The sequence below is a fragment of the Cryptomeria japonica genome, chromosome 3, assembly GCF_030272615.1.
Source record: "Cryptomeria japonica chromosome 3, Sugi_1.0, whole genome shotgun sequence".
Lineage (NCBI taxonomy): Eukaryota > Viridiplantae > Streptophyta > Pinopsida > Cupressales > Cupressaceae > Cryptomeria > Cryptomeria japonica.
The window spans coordinates 508427292-508451537 of NC_081407.1; the positions used below are offsets into that span (position 1 = coordinate 508427292).

General features: G+C 37.6%; 1 protein-coding gene across 5 annotated transcripts in view; it reads right to left on the reverse strand.

The window, feature by feature from the left end:
* The window catches only part of LOC131044842 (small RNA degrading nuclease 5), a 216558-nt gene that overhangs the window by 161521 nt on the left and 30791 nt on the right, over nucleotides 1–24246 (reverse strand). For all 5 annotated transcript variants that reach the window (XR_009372049.1, XR_009372050.1, XM_057978313.2 and 2 more), the window contains exons 7-9: nucleotides 19144–19251; nucleotides 18976–19043; nucleotides 18165–18224 (exon numbers count right to left, since the gene is read on the reverse strand). Coding sequence is in view for 3 of the 5 variants with exons in the window: in XM_057978313.2 (XP_057834296.2) it covers nucleotides 18165–18224; nucleotides 18976–19043; nucleotides 19144–19251 (236 nt within the window). In the remaining 2 variants the exon portion in view is untranslated. The remainder of the gene's footprint in view (nucleotides 1–18164; nucleotides 18225–18975; nucleotides 19044–19143; nucleotides 19252–24246) is intronic.

A 24246-nucleotide genomic window follows, 5' to 3' on the forward strand; every position in this document is an offset into this window, starting at 1 on the left:
TAAGATAGATGCCAGAACTTGCTGGGACAAAATAGATGATCCTTGATCATTCATTTCATAAACAATGCTCTTATATGGTGGAGACAACTACAAGAAAACACTAAAACATTGCTTGCATTCTAGTTATAAACTATTCAAAGCAACATAACAATTACAAGCTGAAAATATAACTCTAACTTACTCTAATTTATGGACTGTACATGGAAGCCTAGCTTCCAGAAAAATTTCAAAATTACATCAAAAACCCCTATAATGAGGAGAGGAGAAAGCTAAATAGACAAAGAGGAAAACCCTAAAGAAACCCTAAAGGGAACCAAAATTTGACACTTGGCTTCCTTTTTGTTGAATTTTTTCAATTTGAAATCTGCACTTTTCTTCTCTCCAAATTTGTCTTTAACTGCAACCTTGAATCTGTGTTGAAGACAAATAGAAAATCTGGAAAATATCCCTGCAGTCAAACGCTTTTGCCTTCCCATGTTGGCATACAAAAACTGACATATTTCAGCTCACACCTTCTTTGTGACAAATAAATTTGCCATTTTCTGCTTCATAAAATTTGCCTTTCTCTGCAATTTCCCCTTTTGTTACACTCTTTCTCTACATCTGTGGCCCAAAAAAAGAAATCCCCTTTCGTAATATCTGCCTTGTCATTTTGTAGTTGAAATTGCCCTGCAGTTACATTTTCACAACTTGGAGTGAATGAGACGACCTCATTCGGTGCATATGTGGAAATGATTTGTCCTATAACCTGCACAGTACATTGTTAGCAAAGAATATTTTTCATTTACTTACCACAAAATTCACTCTGCTTTTCCATTTGTACAATCTCTTCCTTCATCTTCAACAAATAACTATTTGTCTTCTCCCCATTTACACTTGGCAGCCTGAAAAATGTTTGGGTTTTACCCATTCTCTCCCCTTTGTCAACAAAATAATTATTCACTTGGTAGATATTTGCTCCTTTTGTCCATATTCCTGAGAATAATTAATTTTCTAGATATTTCCAGGGATCTATCATTTATCATCTCTGATCCAATTTAATAATTTGTACTGCACTATGTTTTTCTATTCTCATATATGTTCATTTCCCTTAATGAAACCAAAACATACTGGAACCCGTATTTTGTAATAGGGTATAATTTACATTGTCCTGGAAGTGCTTCACCCATGCATATTATGCCATAAAATATTTGAGCCCTCTTCCTTTATATATCTCCTTTTGTAAAAGTATCTCATCCCTCTGGTAAAGTATTTACTTAGCAAACATATCAATCCTTGTACCAGAAACAACTGGCCCTCTTAGTGAACGATTACATTTACTCCTTGCTTGATTTGGCTTATTACATCCCTTGCAAATTTGACATAGTTCTGATGAAGTCCAATGAAATAGAGCCTTTCCAGAAAAGCAATTTGACCCTTAGTGTGAAATAGAGCCTTTTCAATAAACACATTCTATGCATACCTTATATTTTTCGTATTTCACTTGATGTGTTGTCATTTGCTAACACAACCAGAAAGGGGAAAATGATGGCAAAGGGAGTAGAGCCTGATTTTAAATCTGCCACCTGCATCTATTTGGAAAATTTCAATAATTATTTTCATTAGGTCCATTTTGTGCATATATCTATTAATTTGCAGACTTGCTTTCAATTTCCTGTGTAGACCTTTATTTTTATCGTGAGTGCTTCACTAAAATGAATCTCTCGGCTGAACATTCTGAAGTCGCCAATGTGCAACGATGAAACCAAGCAAAGGAAAGAAAATGTGTCAACAATCATTTATGCCGAGCCATGGAAGCGAATGCCTTACTCCATGCTTCGGTTAATTTACCCTAACATTACTCTTTATGATTATGCTCTCAACCTGTATAATCATTCTTTTCTATATCGTGCATGGACTAGATATGGCATCCTTATATTGCCCGTGAATCATTTGCCTCAATATCACGTCCTTGTTTTGGGACAATATGCAACTCGGATCAAGAAGACACAGACAAAATTGCAAAACTTGACCATGCGTGACTGCAAAACATGGTGCTATCCTATCGTGGAAACATACTCTATTGCTGTCCAGACACCCACAAATCACCTTTGGATAGCAAGCACAACATAATATCTAAGGTTCCATTCCTCAGCGTAGATGAAGAAATTACAGTTGGGATACAATTAGTATCGCACGGGACTTTATTATTTCTTTATTTCAATGGTGTCCAAAACAGCGCTAAAGGCAAATTAGAACACATCCGTTCCTTACTAGAATCTGCGCATTGCTAAATATATCACTTCTTCTTAATGGGTTTTGAACGACTCCTACTTCCGCCATTATTCAAACGGCGAGAATAGCTTGATTAGATCACACTTCGCCCCCTCCTTCAACACTTCCAAACAGCACCATCGATGCTCTATATCCCCTTTAGCATTACAAAGCTCTTAAGTTTATCCTAGCGCTTGTTGAGCCTAAGGACAACTGTCATCAAGCCCATGTGAACCACTTATGGCACCTTCCAGGTAGTAGAATTTCATTTTAATGCAAATCAATTATTTCCAAATTGTGAGACTTTATCATTGAGAGCATCCTTCTTGAATTAAATTTACAACTTGACAACAGACAAGGCTCAACTAAGAACCTTTAGAGCTCATTGATATTTGCAATTTTTGTTCCTTTGTCATATGAACTCAGACGCTTTCCATGGCGCCACTTTGAGATCATCATATGCATCACATAGTGCATTTCAAAGAATCACCAATAATCACTAATTTTGATCTCCACAAGTTACCAGGTGAAGTTATGAAATGTGAAACCCTAAATTTTTGTCTCTCGGCATCTATTCTTTGCTTTGTTTATTCAACCCGCTGCCTTCGCGCTGCCCCGCGGGCTTTTTGACGTGCTAGAACTTTATCTACGAGATGGCGGGGTATTCTTTCTCGAGCTCACTCTTGCTATGCATTGTGCCTGTCCTGCTAGCCCGCATCCAATTTGGGAGGCCCTTCACTATCTTGTGGGGTGGAGAAATGTACAAGGCCCCTCAAAGTCTTTTAAAATTTTACTCTTCATTGAACTTTCATGGGCCCTTTTTAAAATTATTTCTTATTTTTACAGGCCCACCAATTTCTTTCCCACTTGCCTTGCCAAGTGAATAAATAGGAATATCTTTACTGATTTTATTCACCTTTTATTATGCACTTCTTGGGGGGTCCACCACCATTCCTGTGAACTCTGAATACATAGACATCAACATTATCATTAAATCATCGCTGAAATAATTTGTGTCATACTTCATTATACCCTTATCTAAATCATTATTAAATGATTTGAATAATTCCCTCCTTTCCACATTCATTAAATACTTGCACAGCCTCCATAATTACATTCGAAAAATGTAATTATTTACTAAGTGTTAAATGACTTAATGAACTTTGATTGCCCTTGTTCAATCATTCTAATAAATAGACCCCTTTGTTCAAAACTGGATACTCAGACCAATCAACTAGCTTTAAATAATTGCATTTGCTTCATCTCAATTGATTTAAATATGATATTATTTAAATCATATTGATTCAAATAATATAAATTTCCTTTGGAAGCTTCAACTGGTCTCACGGGCCATAACTTTAGTCGGATCTATAGTGGGCCCGACTAAAAAAAAAATTCGTTTCTGGACAACTGACCTGTGAAGATGCTCTAGAATACCAATTGGACAAACTTTGGATTTGGAAATTTTGAACAAATCATCATTTAAAATTTGATGTTTATCACTTCTCAGTTTTGGTCGAAACAACCTAAGTAGCCTCTGGAACTGTCCTTAAAAACTGCTCAAATGACCTCCTCAAGCCCTGGAAGCGGGTACGCTTGCAAAATGTTATATGAGGAATCCAGAATGCCAAGCCATAGCTCATGATGATACCCGAGGTGAAAGATTTTAATGTTTGAAGTTGCCTACTCAGACTTTTCTGAGAATGCACCCTTTCAACCATTCTGAAACCCACTCAAACATTGAATTGGAAAAATATCAAACCTCAGCTCCAGGGGCCGCCACTCGGCAAACCAACACACCTAGACACCATAAGCATCTGCACAAGAGGGTTTAGCTTGATTCGGTAATGTGCAAAATATTGACCTCCCAACTTGCCTTCTTTGAAAGATCTGGAAATGCAGACTTTAAAACCCTGAAAAAGTTCGTTTGGAATTGGCCTTGAAAAAATATCAGATAAGGTGTTGGTGGGCTACAAATTGGCAAAATGGTAGATAAACATGTAGGGAATCACTAGGAACTTTCACCCTTGCATGCAGATCAATGGGTGATGAAATAAAAATTCAAATGCGGGGTCACTTTTGCAGATTTTACACAGTTCAATTTGCAAATCTGAACAATTTGCAAATGGATTCAAGCTAGGAAACTTGTTAAACGGATTCATGGGGCTACGCCAACTAACACGGTGCTTTATCTAGATGCATACAATCATAGAAAAATATTGGTTGGGCTTGATATTCAACTGGCATAAAAATGCAACATCTCAAAGATGGCCTACTCAAAAAGGTGTAACATCTGCAAACAGCAAACCTACCTCAGGGCCTCCAAACAAAAACTAATCATGGGAGGTTGCAAATGGTCATACACCAACTCTAATAAGAGGTCGACACTACCCCAAAGTGATTTTACATGAAAATCAAAGGATGCAAAAATACTGACCCTCAAAGTGGGCTACTTGGAATGATTTTGCATAGGTACTTCCTGAGTGTTTTAAGCAAAATTTTACATGGACCCTCAAAATTTAGCCAAATTTTGGAGGTCCCAACAAATAGTACACATGAAAATGAGCCATTGTGGAAATTGGTGGATGATTTGTGAATTCTGCTATTAGATTAAGAAAAGTAGGGGAGTCTAAGAAGCATGGAGATTATTGCATTTGTGGACTTGATGACAGGCGTGAAAAAATGATAGTGATTAATCATAGAAAACATCTATGCTAGAAGTGGACATTTTGAGGAAATTCCAATACTTTCAGTTCATCGCTCATCACATTCATAATGAAGATATAACCTTATCACATTCATTATGAAGATATAACCTTATGACATTCATTATGAAGATATAACTGAAACATATCATTAAATGCATACCTTGTACATTAAGGTGTGATAATACCATATATTTATACTGTGTACAAGAAATTAGCCAATAAGAAAAAGAGAAGAGAAAAAAAATTGAAAGAAACAACAATATGGATTGAATTGGACTTAGAAAATAAAAAACAAATTGCATAGTTTGAAGCTGACTTTGAACAAGCTAAATTATAAGCTCAAAATACCATTGCTTCAAAAAATGGGTTGCTGCAAATGTGGCAGAATTGCATAAGGCTTGTGTGAAATACAAATGAATTCCAAATTGGAGTAGGGAATTCGAAGATGTCACTACTTCTATCACAAATGAAAGAAAGCTGGAAATGGAATAAGAAAAGCTAAAGAATACAGTCACAAGCCATTAATATCATGCAAATGCTGCACTTACAAGAAATTTAATAAAATTTGAATCTAATTAATTGTATGTCAATGGAATCCTAAGGATCACAAACCAAACAAGGTTCTCTAAAAAAACAAGAGGAAATAGCTGAATACTCAATGTATGGAGAGGATTTTCCTAACATTGACTGTCAAATGCATCAAATTAGGGAAGTAAAATGGAAGATCCAATACCCTACAAGAAGAACATCAACAAGCAAGATGCTGCCAAATTTTACTTTAAGCATATATGTGTAAAATTGACATGCCTAGCTGAAATGGTCAAATTCACCTATAAATTAATGGAGAAAAAATGTGGTAAATAGGGATAGATAAAGTTGCATCCAAGTTTAGGAGAAATGTAATGTCCCCTTTTGGGAATTTCCTTAATTAATCCTGAAACAACAATTCCATCTTATGGTGAGAACTATAATACAAAATATACCCAAACTGAGACATTTTGTTATGATATTTAACTTAAAGTTTTAAGAATAGTTCAAGGATAGGGCTTATCTTGATAACTTTCTCTGATCTGTATACTTGAGATGAATATATATATCTCAATGTTATACATTGCTGCTGCTCAACTGAGCCTTCAGATTAGAGTCATAATAAAATATATTCTTCACAACTGACGCTAGAGTTCTTCCTTTCAAATTGATCTTCAAATGCTATGTGACAACTATAAGTCTGCCACACCATTCTCTTCATAATAAATTTCTTTATATTACTTCTGAAACTGCTATAAATTTTATCACAGTTCTACTACAATATGATCACACCTTCTCTCTCAATAGTCTACGATAAACTCTTAGTAAGTCCTCCTTTCTAGATCTATTATAATCTTTCTATATATATCTGTCTTGATGAAAGATCCCTGATGGATCTCTTTTACCAATCTGCTGTAATTTTTATTTATTTAAATTGATTTTTCCTGCTTATTAATATTTTCTTTCAGAAATAGATAGAAGTTGCAGAAGGGTTGAATTCTTTTTGTATTTTGATGATTTTTCAACAAGTAAATAATGAAGTACAAGTACATGAACAAAGTACTGAAAATGAAGTTCATATACAGCCAAAACAAATTCGATTCAAGGCAGATTTCTGAATATAAAATCAAATATTTGACCAGGTGAAGATTTCCCATAATTTCAGGAAGATTACAATCAGGAATAATTCCAACCTGGATGCTGAAAGAGTAACATAACTAGGAATGAAGTTGTGGCAAGATTCCAGCCCTCCAAGTGCTGCACGTGGAAAGGAAAGTGGCTGCCAGGTACAGCCGTACGGCTGCCAAGTACACCCAACTGATTAGAAACCCCAAACCCCACGCTGAACTCTGTCAGAATTGCTGAACCTCCAGAAAGAATGCCGTACAATCTCCAAGATGCTAATAGTTGCAAACAAATCCAAACCACTGTATTGGGGGCTACGTCCCAAACAGGCAAGGCATTGGGGTTGGCGTCCCAGATGCTGAAAAGCTCTTCCAGAGCCAAATCTCAAATCCAAGATGTAAAATGTGTAAAAGATGATCATAGAATGAAGCTCCTATCCCCTTATAACCCCTCTCAATTGCAAATCGAACCCTAATTGTCTCCAAGTGGCGTGGTCTAGTGGAAATGTTATAATTTCTTATTTTAAAGTGGTCATGTTACTAGAAAATGACCTTTTTTCTCATAGACAGAAATCCGCTCACTGAATTGCCCTGAGACCAAAGAGAAAGATTTAAAGAATTTCAAGATCTTTCCAACGAGCTATCACACAATAGGATGCGCATCCAGATGAGGCCAAAATCCCCTTATTACTCCAAAATGGCTAACAACTTAGCCTTATTTAATTATTAAACGCTAACTTAGGAAATATTAAAAATATAACCCAAATAGCCACAAAATGCCCAACTGACATTACAAACCCTAAAATCATCCTGTCACCTGTCTGTGACTGAAGTCGGAAATCAAGGATTCACTGGTAGTCTCATCCCTAAAATCTAGGGATGCTCCTAAAATTTAGGAAACAAGCCCGATCTCTCTGAAACTGAACCCAAAGAGGCATCTCATGGAGACCCAACCTTGGGCATGATCAAACCTCCTAAAAAGTAGGAACTGCCTCCTAAAAACAAGGAATGTCTCCCAATTGATCAATAACTGCTAGAACACCAAGTCTCCAACACTGAATAACCATACCGGGTCTCTGTCCAACCCTGTCAGCCTACACGACCCCATAATAAGCTGACTCACATGTCTCTGCTAGACAGAGCTAAATAGGGGACATGACAGTCCTCCCCTCTTGGAGATGCTTGCCCACAAGCAACTGAAACACCAATCCTCCACCATCCCAAATAAGACGTAAACAAATCATTGCATGCAACTGTTGCTCATCTCTGATATAAACAACATGCAATACCTCGGTCTGGAATGGCTCCTCAAAATGCTGAAGCACCTGTGTTGTCAAATCAACACTGCTTGGGTCCCAGAGCGAAGCATAGCTCCCGCTGAATACCTCAAGTGAGCAATGGAAAACTATATCATCTCCATAGATCAAATATCCATAAATTCCAAGATCACTAGTGTGTCGGTGATCACCAGCATGCATAACATCTGTCATAATATCTAATGAATGCCAATCCATGGAAGACCCTCTATGATCTGACCCCATTTGACACAAGTGACACACAACTGCCACACACTGCTGCTGATGTGCTGGAAGATCTAATGCCAACTCACTAAACAATATATAATACTGACTAAAATCATCACTGTCCAGACTGGCATCTAAAAATATGTAATCACCAACCAGCAATGAAACAATCACCCTGTCTAGAGAATCAGGTGAAACTGCCAAATCAACTGGCTTAAAGTACTCACTAGGAGTAACATCACATAACTCATCCACGTTAGCTATCTGATGACAATCAACCTGTGGATCAATTGTTGTCCCACTCTGCTCGATAAACTGAGATGGATAGTGGGTAAACTCCAGCTCCATCCTCATGAAATTCTGAACATACCGTCCAAGTGTCAACAACCACTGTACACCCATGACTACATCTATACATCTGAAGTGAAGCAACCCATGTAGGATCCACGAAAGAAAGGTATTACACATGTCTATACCATGATCCCACACAAACCACCTGTAGGACATAAACTGCTCCTGCTGCTCTCCTCTGATATAAGTGCCATATAATCTTAATATTTGGAGCAACATACTATAATCCCTATAAGATGTTTTATCAAATGAATCAACACCTGGATCCCAAATAAAACTAAATCCACATCCATCTGTCATGAAGAGACAATGATAGTAAGAGGCATCCTCGATACCGTGTCTCTCTACAGCCACTGTGAAACTCTCACACCTGTGATAACCATCCACAACAACACACCTGCTAATCCATGCATCATCCTTCCCCCATGATCCTGGATGAAGTCTCTGTGTCAAGGAGATGAAAAACTCTGACGGTCGCTGCTCATCATAACGGTTGATTGTTTGCTGATCCTGCAAACAATCCATCCCAAACTGCTGGATCAGGTGCCTGCAATCAATAACTCTATCCTCTGAAGATGGGAGAGCACTATCGCAACACGGATAGTATAAGTCCCGAACCAACTCACATCTGCGAGCCATCCAATCATCTACAATCGGACTAAAAGAGAAATGAAGTGCACTCCTCACGAGGTAATCTAAATGGACTCTCGTAGGCTCACTCAATGGCTCTGTGTCATAATCTTGTCCATCAAACTCATCATCACTCCCACTGCTCTCAAACCATGAATCCGAAGACAACTCATATGTCTGAGATCCAAAATCGATAATACACCTCAACTGAGCACTGTGGCTCTGCGGTGTAACATACTGGTTTCCCTCGTCAGCTGTAAGAGGTGTAAAAGAAGATTTGCTTTCCAGAGAAGGAAACAAGTCAACAGGAGTATCATACTCCCAACCAGCTGACAAACTGCTAGTCGCCTGTGAAAACAATGATGGAGTAATATCGTGAGTCAAATCACAACTCTTTGGTGAATCTCGTAGTGTCACAATAGAACACTGTACTGTATCTATCGCTGATGATGTCTGTGCCACTCTCAATCTATCAGAAAGCTCCTCCAATCTGGAGTTCGCTTCTTGAAGGGACAACTGGGTATCCTCCCATGCAACAACAGTCGCCTCAAGCTCCTGAGAGAGGATATCAACTTCCTCCTCTTCCCTCAACAAAGCACCATAACTAATAAAATCCCTCTGAAGGAGATAATCTCGGTCAGCCACTAACTGTAAATACTCATGCTTCAATATCCCAATGGCTCCATAAAGAGCATGAAACTCTGGTAAGGAAAAATCACTGCTGCCCTGCTCATCAATCATGAGGGTGCTCCAACTATGTGTAGCCAACAACTGGCGAGTGACATCGAAATGCTCAATAACTGTGTCTATATGCCTGTCATCAACCTTGAGTTGTCCAATCAGGTGATGAGGAGTCCGAAAATGTTGGCTCTCCTGTAACTGTACAAACTCAAAATCTACATTGTGGAAAGAATTTGTATCTGTATCCTGTACCTCTCTGTAGTCAACATCATGTATGCACTCGGCCATGGATACAACCTCATCCAAAGTACTGCTGCTCTGTGCCTCTGAGAACACCACATCTATCAATGATGATACTGCTGAAAATGCACTGTCATCACTCTCTTCTGCATCCCATGTGTCCGCACAACCCACTGGCTCACGATCCTGGGGTCCAGTGCTACTAAGAGAACATACTGGGCTGGATTCTAAGGTCTGATCTATAAAATCAGAATCATGATGATATGAGTTCTCAACATTCCAAGCATCATTGGTACCCGAATTTTGAATACCTTCATGTGACAGCCCATTGGCACCATCTTGCACAAGTGTAGACATTGATACCTCAAGCTGATGCAAAGGTACCTCACTGCTGTCATAAAAATCAGAATTGCTAACCTCTAAATCAGTTGCCTCTTGGGAAATCCCCTGCATGGAAGGTGAGGACAATTCATTATCCAAAGCTGTCCTAATGTCTCCTTGAGTTGAATCCACATGTCTAACAAAATCATCACATAAATTCTTGTCCCACTCATCGGAACTTGAGGGCACCAAAACATTCTTATGTAGAGGTATATTACCCCTAAATGAAAGTTCTCTGTCCATTCCTAATTCCTGCACCCTTGATTCTTCTTTCCTTCTTTGCCACTGATCTGAACTTGTAGCTACCAAGTTATTTTCGTGTGCTCCGGGTACACCCATAAATTGTGTGAAGGAAAGGAGCTCACGTATCATCTTAGGAAGAGAACAATACTGATGATAGCTGCTCATAACTGTATCATTAAATATCTTGGCAAGAGGCATCCTACTTTTACGTGCTGGAGAAGATGAAACTTTTGAGTGCCCAATTTTAGTTCTAGCCATGGTATTTACCTGTAACTAAACTAATATCCCAACGAATCTTGAAGGTCGAAATAAAAGTTTGTTCTCAACAATTTTGGGACTTTGGCCAACATATTGTCTTACTAGCTGTCGACTGTAAGCATAAATGTGTAGGCTGACAACTACCCGGTTGCTGATATGAATTATCAAAACCTTTTATCCAGTATCCAGATGCTGAAATGAATTATCAAAACTTTTTATCCAGTACCCAAATGTGATAATTTCTCATAAACCCTACAGGCTGGCAGGATGCAGGCTCTGATACCACTGAAAGATCCCTGATGGATCTCTTTTACCAATCTGCTGTAATTTTTATTTATTTAAATTGATTTTTCCTGCTTATTAATATTTTCTTTCAGAAATAGATAGAAGTTGCAGAAGGGTTGAATTCTTTTTGTATTTTGATGATTTTTCAACAAGTAAATAATGAAGTACAAGTACATGAACAAAGTACTGAAAATGAAGTTCATATACAGCCAAAACAAATTCGATTCAAGGCAGATTTCTGAATATAAAATCAAATATTTGACCAGGTGAAGATTTCCCATAATTTCAGGAAGATTACAATCAGGAATAATTCCAACCTGGATGCTGAAAGAGTAACATAACTAGGAATGAAGTTGTGGCAAGATTCCAGCCCTCCAAGTGCTGCACGTGGAAAGGAAAGTGGCTGCCAGGTACAGCCGTACGGCTGCCAAGTACACCCAACTGATTAGAAACCCCAAACCCCACGCTGAACTCTGTCAGAATTGCTGAACCTCCAGAAAGAATGCCGTACAATCTCCAAGATGCTAATAGTTGCAAACAAATCCAAACCACTGTATTGGGGGCTACGTCCCAAACAGGCAAGGCATTGGGGTTGGCGTCCCAGATGCTGAAAAGCTCTTCCAGAGCCAAATCTCAAATCCAAGATGTAAAATGTGTAAAAGATGATCATAGAATGAAGCTCCTATCCCCTTCTAACCCCTCTCAATTGCAAATCGAACCCTAATTGTCTCCAAGTGGCGTGGTCTAGTGGAAATGTTATAATTTCTTATTTTAAAGTGGTCATGTTACTAGAAAATGACCTTTTTTCTCATAGACAGAAATCCGCTCACTGAATTGCCCTGAGACCAAAGAGAAAGATTTAAAGAATTTCAAGATCTTTCCAACGAGCTATCACACAATAGGATGCGCATCCAGATGAGGCCAAAATCCCCTTATTACTCCAAAATGGCTAACAACTTAGCCTTATTTAATTATTAAACGCTAACTTCGGAAATATTAAAAATATAACCCAAATAGCCACAAAATGCCCAACTGACATTACAAACCCTAAAATCATCCTGTCACCTGTCTGTGACTGAAGTCGGAAATCAAGGATTCACTGGTAGTCTCATCCCTAAAATCTAGGGATGCTCCTAAAATTTAGGAAACAAGCCCGATCTCTCTGAAACTGAACCCAAAGAGGCATCTCATGGAGACCCAACCTTGGGCATGATCAAACCTCCTAAAAAGTAGGAACTGCCTCCTAAAAACAAGGAATGTCTCCCAATTGATCAATAACTGCTAGAACACCAAGTCTCCAACACTGAATAACCATACCGGGTCTCTGTCCAACCCTGTCAGCCTACACGACCCCATAATAAGCTGACTCACATGTCTCTGCTAGACAGAGCTAAATAGGGGACATGACACTTGATATATTTCTGATATATATCTCATACTCTTCTCATCAAATCTGCAATCCACCTTCTCATACTCTTCTTATCCAACCAGCAATCTACTTATTGATGACCCTTGGTGTATATATTTGTTTTTCTTCGTAATACACAACACTTTCACGTTAACATTCAAATTTGTATATACCCTCCTCAAATCTAATCACAAATCTAACTTGGATCATGTAAATCTTTCCTACACAATGTCTGATCACAAATCCAATAAATGGTGTATATCCTTTCTTACAAATATGGTCACAATCTCGTAATGCCTTCACATATATTTCTGCTTTAGGATCTCATTAAACCTGCATATATCTCTCACCAGGAACTCTTTGTAAAAGGCATTCCCTTACATATCTTACAAAGTTGAATAGTCAAATCTTCTGTATGTTAGAAGACATGTCTCTTCATACTTGAATGGATTACTTAATTTATTCAAATCGCACTTGCTCTAATTAAGCAACCACGTAATCTCCTTAGCATCGATTCCAATATTTGTTTGACTTCTTTTAATAACTCTTAATCACAGAGTTAGGGGATCGTGTATTTTCCATTTGTAATGTATGTTAATTTCTTTTAAATCGTTGTAGTTTATATTTAAAGTCTACTTATTACTAAGAACGCTACCACTCGTAATTCCTTATGATGTTTCTTCTTTAATTATACAGACCGCTGCATTATCATGTTATAATCGTTGTTTACAGTATGTCAATGTATGCCTATGGTTTGTGTAATTAACCCTCCTTTAGTCAACTGATATATTTGTTTAATGAATGGTAGGTCGATTCATGAAATCTCCTTCTTAGTCGGCTATCTCAGGCTCCTTGAGCACTGCCAAATCTGGATGTGCTTTCTCTGGTCTAAGTCATGTTAATATACAACCAGTATCTACCCAGTGCCGTGATCTTTTTTCTGCCACTTCCACCATGTCTCTTGGGATGATTATGATGCTCTCTTATATCTACATGGGACTGATAAATTATGCTGCCAAGAGACAGGTCTTATGTTAACACACCACTCCATTACTAATTTAGTTATCGATTACCCTTAACCAATCTTCATCTTATGATAAGCGCATATGTTATCTTATTCAATCTGCCTTAGTAGTGGTTGCTTGTGATTATAATCGTTGCCTTTAGTATCTTATTTGTGTCTTCTGTATACCAGCGATAATAATTATTATAATTATTGCATTAATTCATTCTATTCGTTGCCTTGCTTAATACGTCCCTTCATTCAGTATGATTTGCTGTCTTAATATACTTACGTCCTTATTTTCCATTAATCTCTGTTACATAAGGCGTTACTTCCAATTGTGATCACTACCAATGATCACCATCACCATAATTGTTTCCTTTAAGCAATATCTCAGACTGTAACTACTGTCTTTAATCTTAGTTAGTTGTTGCAAATGCAGACAAATCTGACATGCATCAGACTTGGTCTGCCACTATGTGTTTGCCCCATTGCTTAGCAAATGTAGTTGGGGACCTTCCTCCTAAATAATTACTGAGTTTGCCTTTTTCTTCTGTGTTTCACTTAGAGGCTTGTCTCTATGCTATGATATTTATAAATATACAGTTAGCTATTAGTATTATGTATAATTGTTAATCTGATTATTGGGTTAAGGATGGGGACATGACAAGAAAGGGAAAATCCAAATGATGTATGGCAGTATTGGGCACAAGTCATCCAATATGTGAGTCGAGCAAAGATTTTCTCATCTAGGCAAGTTATTTAAATTTCAATCAAGTACGCTAGTTAGGGAGCAATATTACCTAACTGCACAAGCAGATTGGAGACCATTAGCTGCTAAAAGCAAGAAGTCTAACTCTTGTAGATTAGATTTTGGAAACATCGTAGGTATATTCAAAGCTTAAGACAATTACATCGCCATAAAGAAAGTTGGTGTGAACAGATGATCAGTGCCAAATATCAAGAAGTGAGTGATATATTTCAATTGAGTACACTAGTCAGTATCTAACTGCTCAAAAAGATTGGAAACCATCAGCTACTCAAAGTGGGAAGTCTGATGCATTAGTAGTGCATAAACTCTACTCACCTACCAAGTCCGTTCACTAGCCGTAGTCTGACAAACTATCATACATATATGACCCCTCTCTAGAGAATTGATCTTTGAAAAATCAAAGGTATTCAAGGCTCAATACAATTTCATCACCAGAAGGGATGTTGGTGTGGAGAAATGATCAGTGCAAAATATCAAATCAAATTTGCCAAAAAATCCAGTGCCGAAACAGGACATACAATAGAAGACACTGACATCAAGTAATCATTAATTTTACATCTGAAGGAATCTGATTTAGCAGTCAATCATAATCTCTATAAGATTAGACTCATCTCACAGAAACATTCATTGTATATAATATATGTTTCGTGAAACTATTCAAAGCATTTTGATCTCACGTCAAAATGTATTGTGTAAAACTAAAGATACAAAATTAATACAGCTATGTGGAAAATAAAGCAGTTGGATAAAAGTAGAATAGTTAGGAATAGAATTACAAAATTCATTTTTCAATTAAAAGGCCAGTGTCAGCTTCCTCTTTTTATTAACAGTCAAATTATAATATAGTAAAATACAGAATTCAAACCTCACCAATGCAACACAAGAATAGAAATAATGTAAGTTATTACCTTATTCAAAGTAAAGATATAACCATTCTCTGTAAGATACTGTTGATTTTTACTCCTGTGATAATGTCTTATTGGTCTGCAGGTTTAGTGTTGTTGTCGCAGTCGCAGTACTTTGTACCCTGCACTGTCCTGCGCTGTCCTCACTGTCCTCCGCTTTTGTTCCCTTTCTGCTTGTTCTCATCCATGTGGATACCCACAGGTATTTGAATGACTTTGTGGGACCACATAGGGTCACGACCCTATGTGGGACCACGGGGCCATTCGTGCCCCTCCACATTACCTTTAATAACACGGATTTAATAAGACTTGCTTCATGAATTTACTTAATAAATTTATATTAATATTAATGTTATTTATGTTATATTTACTTAGTTACATAATAATGTTATTAATTAAATATAGTAATAATTATTATTATCTAATCAATTTAACAATAATAATAATAAATAACATAATGATATATATTATTAAATGTTGAAGGCCTTAAGGCCAATTTAACATTTAATTTTATTCGACTGAAGCTATAAATCATCAACACTCCCTCTTAGCTAGGGAGGATAAAAGATATTGGGAGCAATATTCATAAATCGTATGATGATTATCTTGGGACCATAGTTTCAAGATGTGAATTGCCTCTGTCGGCGATTCTATCCACAAGCTCTTGTGTGGATTGCCTCAATCGGCGATTCTATCCACAAGCTCTTGTGTGGATTGCCTCAGTCGGCGATTCTATCCATGAGCTCTCACGTGGATTGCCTCAGTCGACGATTCTATCCACAAGCTCTTACGTGGATTGCCTCAGTCAGCGATTCTATCCATGAGCTCGTGTGGATTGCCTCTGCCGGCGATTCTATCCACAAGCTCTTGTGTGGATTGCCTCAGTCGGCGATTCTATCCACAATCTTGAGTTATTGTAAGATTGTCACCTTCCAATAACCTCAAAAAATACAAGTGGAAATCATTTGGAAGTCGTCACTTCCTTATGATTTACACAAGGCCCATAAAATAATTATTAGTATTAATAATAATAATCAATATTTACAATTTTACCTCAGAAGTGCTCAATCTTTATTAGTAAGCTCCCTCTCAAGCACAAGGTATCTTGAGTTTCTTCTAGAGAACATATTTTTCTGAACATACGTCTAAATTTCTGACTTCAACAAGGGAAGCTTGTACTCTAAGTTTGAGAGGACAAGTTCTTGCAATGTGGCCATATTCGTCACATATGAAACATTGTACTTTAGGGAAGTCTCTAGGCTTCTTGAATGATCGATTACCATATGTCTTTTTGTCCTTTTTCCTTTTCAAACTAGAGACTAGAACTTGAACATCTTCATCAACGGGTTTCATGATTCCTCTTGATATTAGGTTACACTCTTCTTGAATGCAGTCAGCTTTTAGTCTATCAAATTTGGGAACTTTGGAGCGAGCACTAACTCCTTGTCTAAAGTTTTCCCATGAGATAGGGAGCCCATTTAGAGTTATCATAGTTAGCTCCTTATTATCATAAATGTGACCAATTGATGAGAGATGGTTCCTTAACTCTGTTATCCTCATAAAATATGAAGTGATAGTCTCTTCTTTACTCATTTTAATATTAGAAAGTTGATTTTTAAGTGTGAGGATTCTGCTCGTGTTGTTAATCTCAAACATGTCTTTCAAGGCTTTGAACATGTCATATGCAGAATCTAACCTTGTAATGATAGGTAGTAGATGACTCCTTACTCCATCTACTAATAACTCCATTGCTTTAATATTGTTCTTTTCCCACTGACTCTGTTCGTCTTTTCCATCAGGTTTAGAAGGATTCTCTATTATTGTTTTTAACTCATTCTTCCTTAGTACCAACATCATTCGTAGTTTCTATGAATCATACTTTGAGGCACCTTCAAGTCTGTCTTCGAATTTGATTCCATTCGTCATTTTAAAATACAAACTTTCAAGGAGATATCAATCGGATCTTAATCGGATCTTCCTTCAAGCGGTTAGGCTTTATAGAAGGAGACTTGGCTCTGATACCATGTTGATTTTTACTCCTGTGATAATGTCTTATTGGTCTGCAGGTTCAGTGTTGTTGTCGCAGTCGCAGTACTTTGTGCTCTGCACTATCATGCGCTGTCCTACTGTCCTCCGCTTTTGTTCCCTTTCTATTTGTTCTCATTCATGTGGATACCCATGGGTATTTGAATGGCGTGACCCTATGTGGGACCACGGGGCCATTCGTGCCCCTCCACATTACCTTTAATAACACGGATTTAATAAGACTTGTTTCATGAATTTACTTAATAAATTTATATTAATATTAATGTTATTTATGTTATATTTACTTAGTTACATAATAATGTTATTAATTAAATATAATAATAATTATTCTTATCTAATCAATTTAACAATAGTAATAATAAATAACATAATGATATATACTATTAAATGTTGAAGGCCTTAAGGCCAATTTAACATTTAATTTTATCTGACTGAAGCTATAAATCATCAACAGATACACATTTTTTATAGCATTCCATCTCTAATACTAGCAGGCGAAAGAGCCATCAGGTGACAGAGATTGATGGCAGACAAAGAACTCACAATATGATAAAAATCCAAATCATATTTAATTTCATTACACTACAAAGTACATACTATTAATCTGAAAGTATCAGAGAGCTCCACTGCATGAAGAATCATTTATAAACATAGTTTTCATCCATAGAATAACAGGGAAACCCCTCATTACAATATTTTGAATGGTCTCATTTAAGTTTCTTAACTCAGCCTTGGGTATTTTATCAAAGCATGTGTATGACAAGACAGCAGATACATAGTATAGATGCCAGGGTTTGGTATCTTTACACAAATGAGACAGCATACCTTCCCTTCAATATTCACCAATGTCACCCTTGTCAGCTCCAGGCCTTCTGATGTATAACACTATCAATGACATAGATATTATCAAGAATGTATCAACAGAGAAATATAACAATTAACTGAAAATGAAGAACTCAAAGGATGTGAAGAGATAAATTAGCAAACAACAGCCAAAAGTTCCATAGAACATCTTTTCTAATATGGAAACAATTTCAAAATATGATAATCAACATTGGTAAAATAGATAAAGTAAGTTGACATGCTTGATCACTATAAAGGCAGCCTTTCTACATATATTACTATTTCACATATAACAAAGCACTGCAACAGTGATATACAAAATACATAAAGCATTGTGACAACAGTATACAAAATGCATAATTCCAGATTCATAAATTATCAATTATTATTCAATATGATCAAGTGAAAATATTCAAATGTGTAGGTTATGTTACATGCAAGCAGAATAAAAAGAAATAAAATAAATTCTAAAGGTGGCATACATCCACAAGGTTCTGAACTTAAATGGCCCTTCCAAGAAAGGATACAATATGTGCCAAATGAAATGATATAGTGATATATATTATGTCTTGTGATGAGCAATTAATATTTATTTATAGCTAGAACTAAATTTAACGATTAACATTTATTTAAAGATAAAGAAAATTTAATGATTAACATTTATTCAAAGCTAAAGGTCACAACACCACAGTGCTTTAACTACTAAATCAGTCAAATTCCTTCAATAAACCTTCTTGGTTGCAGCTCATCAAAATGCACTCTCATATTTCCTCATTAAAGACAATTGACATACCATCTCACAATCAAGTGCCAGCATCTTGTGAGTAGATCCTGTAGGAGCTTGACGTGTTGAAACAAATCCTGCATGTTATATGCCAGGTTAATAAATCAATAAGAAAAACAAATTGAGGCTCAAAAAGCTACAACTACAATAATGTGTGACAAGAAACACCAGACATACCCGGCATGCTTTTATGCCCACCAGCAACATCAGTAGGATATCCATTTTCTTCCAGCTGTCTCTCAGTAAGAGTGTAATATATTGCAGGAATGGGCAACTCCATATAACCTGCAGCAATGATTCATTTGAGCCTTAAATTCTAGTGCAGGACTCTAAATAATATTTCAAAGGAATTGTTTTTCTATGATCACAGAAAATAGAAACTTTTTAAATAAAGACAGAAAATTCTACAGGGCCAATGAAATCCCAAAATACATGCAGTACTCCGAAAATAGAAAATGCAGTCCTGTTGTGACCTAATCACACATCACCCCATCCCATATGGGGACCCCCTACTTTTTAGGCCCTCTCGGTCTTTTGTTTTGGTTTTTGGGGTCTTTTGGTGGCAATCTCGTAAGTCTCTCTGCTTTGCAAGTGTTTGGGGGTCAAATTGATTAAGTCTGCTTTTCTGTTAGAGTTTTGAAAAAACTGAATGTAGAACTGGAATCGGGACCCTTCGAGGAACCTCCCAGTAAAATTTTAGAAAGTTCCTATATTTTAGGGATTTTACTACGTCCCAGAATGTCTTCATTTTGCTGAAAATCAAACTTACTATTTTTAGTAATTTCTATTTTTAGTAAGTTTCTATTTATAGTAAGTCATCCTCCATCTTGTTTTGGGCTCTAACTCTGACATTTTGAAAAGTTTCTATTTTTGGAAAGTTCATCTGTGACAGGTTCTCGCAAAACAGACGATGAAGACCGAGAATTCCTGAAGAATCTGTCTAAATCCGGAAGGTCAGAAAATAGACAAGATCGATCAAAAGTGGCTAAGTGTTGGCATCCATTCCTAGAGTGGAAAGTGATCCAAAATGTTCTAAGTCTGGAGAAATCTACTTCAAAACCCCCAAAATGGCATTTTAATTTGAGAAGATCAAAGTTGGCTAAGTCAAGAAGGTTGAAAAGTGAATTTCCATGCCAAGGTGGAAAGGTGCCAAAGTCAAGAGGTCATGGAAGAATGCAAAATCACTGATTCCTTGGCACATGCAAAAATGTGCCCTAGCAGGAGGTCTGGCGCCAAAGCAAGGGGAGCATGGAAAGACTTTGGAATGATGAATTTCTTCACCAACATGAAATAGCGCCCTAGATGAAGGTTGGGCACAAAACCAAAGGGAGCAAGGAAAATCCAAAATGGGTGAAGTTCCTCGGCCAAGTCAAAAATCCGCCCTAAGGCAAGGAAGGGCGCCAAAGTGGAGGTGGCGTGGAAAATCTCAAGATGCATGAATTCCTTCACTAAGGCAATTTGGCGCCCAAAGGATTGATAGGGCGCTAAAGTGAGGTGCCCATGGAAGCCAAGTGAAATGCAAAGAATTCCTTGGACAATGCAAAATGGCGCCCATGGGGAGACTTAGGCGCCAAAACCACAATCCCATGGAGAATGCCGAAAACCTCAAATTCCATGCTTAGCGTAAAAGTCCGCCCAAGAAAGTCATAGGGCGCTAAAGGAGGGTAGGCTTGGAGAAGATGGAGAATTCTAATTTCCTTCACACATTGAAAAAAGCACTTAAGGCATGGAGTGGGGCATTGAACTAAGGGGACCAAGGAAAATGCTTGAGGTGGAAAATTCCTTGATGGAGTTGAAACAGCGCCTAGGGAAGTGTAGGGGCGCTAAAGATAGCATGCCATGGAGAATTTGGAAAATGTTAAGTTCCTTGACATGAAGGAACCAACGCCTTGGCTAAGGAAAAGAAGTTGAAATGACTAAGGCATGGAAGAACTGAAAAATTGAATAAATTCCTCCACAAAGTGAATTCTGCACCCAAGTCCAGAATGGAAATTTCCAAGGCCTGAATTTGGAGGTCACAATAGGAAAGGAAAAGCAGAAATCCCCTCGGGGAAAATTTTAAAATTTCCATTTTTAGGCACCAAATCTCATCAAAATTTGAAATTTTTCGCAGATTTGGACTTGTGAAAGATTTCTCTCTCTTGGACCCGGGTCCTAAATTTTAGGAAAATCCCTTAAAAAAAGGAGATAGTTGAAAAGCATGAAAAATTCCCTCCGAAACAAGAAAAGTCTAGCCAAGTGGACAGATGAGAAGAATCTTGAAAGAATCTTCCAATTTCCCTCTGAAATTTGGAAAATGGAAATTAATGAGTTGGCGAGGGCATATTCTAATTATGACACACAACTCAAACGCAATAAGAGAAATTTCCAAATTTGAACTCAACTACAAGGAAAATTCCATTTGCATGGTGTGGTGAATGGGAAAGTATGACACATAATAAATGCAATTGCCAAATTTAATTCTTCCTAACTTAGCAGCAGGTAAGAGAAATTCTATATAAGCATGAAGATACATTTCATTTCTTACGTGCGAGTTTCAAGGAAGAAGAGTTGGCGAAGAGGTGAAGAAAGTCATACTTAAAGAATTTTTCATCATTTTCAAGGAGCTTTTCTAGGATGGCGGAATCAAACAAGGCGGCTACCATCACCAGGCAGGCACAGATAAAAGTAGAGTTGAAGGGATTCCTTCTGAAATCCAAGATGGTGTCCAGATGGAAAGAGATTGATGATGCGATTTTAGGAACATTTAACTTGGTGGCTTTCAAGATCAAGATGTTCGGAACAGGAGGGCACAATCCATCTCCTACAGCTGCCAAGATAGTCAAGAGTTGAATTGTTGCGACAGCAGGATTTCCCCCTTCTATTCAATGTCCAGACTTGATTTTGGAGTGTGCAAAACATTACAATCTGGAGAGGAAGACAATTTCCACATCAAATGGCAAGCTGTTAGCCACCTTAACTCCAGAATCAATTGGTGAAGCCTTCGGAATTCCTTCACATCACTCAATGACTTATCGGACCATGAGTGGAGCTAAGGCAATATATGATGCAGTTCCTGACAGATATGCGGAAACTATCAACAAGCATTGGTTTTTGAAGCCTAGACCGCATATCTCCAAAATGCCAAAGACACTCACCATCTTCAAATTCAAATAGGAATACGTGGACCTGATAATGACGTTGAGCAAGATAATGGGGTGTCCGCATACCATTAATTTTGAGCCATGGATGTTTTTCTACATCGGCGAAGTTATGAATTCCAATGGGTTAGTGGATTGGGCCATGTTAATCAGCCACTATGTCCATGAACAGCTGAAAGATTTGAAAGAAAAGAAGTCCCCGTCCTTCTACATGAGCTCCTATGTAATTTACATGCTTGCAAGGATGGGAGGCTTTGATGGTCTTCCCAAAAAGGGAGTTATGGGCTGCGGACCGGCACAGCTGAAAGTTCATGAGAATTATCCTTAGTTGCACCTCTACAATACTAATTCTTTCAAGCTAGCGAACGACACTTTTGCCATGTACCTGACTAGACTTATGCAAAATGAACTTCATACAAGAGTGTCACCACAAGCCAGGGCTCTAGTGCAGCAATTTGGGGTAACGTTCCTACAATTTCCAAAATTCACATATACCAGGACACAAGGTTTCGCTTTCCAGCCATATAAACTGCCACAGTATCCATCCAACAAACTAATAATGTTAGAGCTTATGAGCCAGTTGACAACTTATGATCAAATTGAGAAGAAGAAAAAGTTGTCTCTTGAATTCCCAATTGTCCTTGGGGATTACGTGGAAGTGTGCCTGAACTTGGCGGCAGTTGAGAAGGCAACTAAAGAATTGGCATTTTACTGCTTGGGATATTACACCACCAGGTCTCACTACGATCCATATCGTAAGATCAGAAAGGTTGTTGGAGTAAAAATTTTATGTAAGTTTCACCTAGAAGATTATTGGGAAGATGCAAGGGACAATTTTAACATCAGAAGGAAGATGTTATCCAGGCTGCCCTTGCAAACAATCAGAATAGGTGAAGTAATGCAGGTGTCGAATCAAGTGAAGGAAGATTTGGACTTAGTGAAACTTGAATTCGAAAAGGTGAAGGATCAACCCATTCAGCTCTCAGATTGGTCAGAGTCCGAAATTGAAGATCTGGATATTTTGGCCAAACCGGTTCTGAAATTTACTAAACATTGGGTTGATCGGCATATAAGAAGGCTAAAATAAGGAAATGTCTGCCTAACTTTCCAATTGATGGGAAATCTTGATTCCTACAGCGAGGCTACAGGAGGATCTTCACAGGCCCTAGGGGAAGAAGGAGAAGTTCAACAAAAGGAGGTTGATCCTGGAAAAGGAAGTAATGTTCCGAAAAGGCCACGAACAATGAAAAGGAAGAGTGTTCAACAAGAAACCCAACAAGAGGTCCATCAAGAAATTCAGCAGGAGAAGCCACTGCAAAAAAAAGAAAGGGTAGAAAGGATGTAGTTGCCAGCTAGTTCTTCCAATGTGCGGGAGGCAGAAATGTTTTCACAGAAAAATTCAGCAGATCCACCTCCAGGCAACATCCTCGACAGTGCTCCAGCACAAGATATCCTCAGCGTCTATGCTTCACATAAACCCAATCAGCCAAGAGGTCAGAGACAGGAAATTCCTCCTCATCAGGAAGAAACTGTTAGAATTCGTGAAATGCAGATCCCACAAGCCCAGTTATCTTCTGCAAGAATTCCTGTCACACATAAAGTGAAAATTGAACAGCATAGAGAATTGAAGACAATTAACAATAATTGAATGTATTGCTTTGAAATTGCTTAATTACAATGAAGGATATGACATCCTTGTAAAGAAATCTAACTCTAAAGATAGAAATCCTAAATGGTGGGGTCTACAAGATAGACTAAGAGTTAAAATAGAATGCATGAATCAGTCATGTATGCACAAAAAGCATAATAGACTAATTAATGCATGAAACTCTCGAAATTCTAAACATAGCTTGCTTTTCCTAGTTTGCATTATGCATGGAGATAAATATTAATTAATTATTCATAATTAATTAATTAACTAACTAATAAATGCCAAGAATTTGTAATGTCCCCACTTTAGCAGTTGACCAAGTGTGTGTGCGTTAGCCTTGTTCTACATGGTCCCGAGGGCTAACGAAGGGTTTAAGGGGATCCTGGAGTGTTTTGGCCTAGTCATTTCCAGTTTGGGCCAAAACGAAGTTGATTTACTCAGTTTCAGGCATACTTACTATTTTTAGTAAGTCAACAGGACATAGTGGAG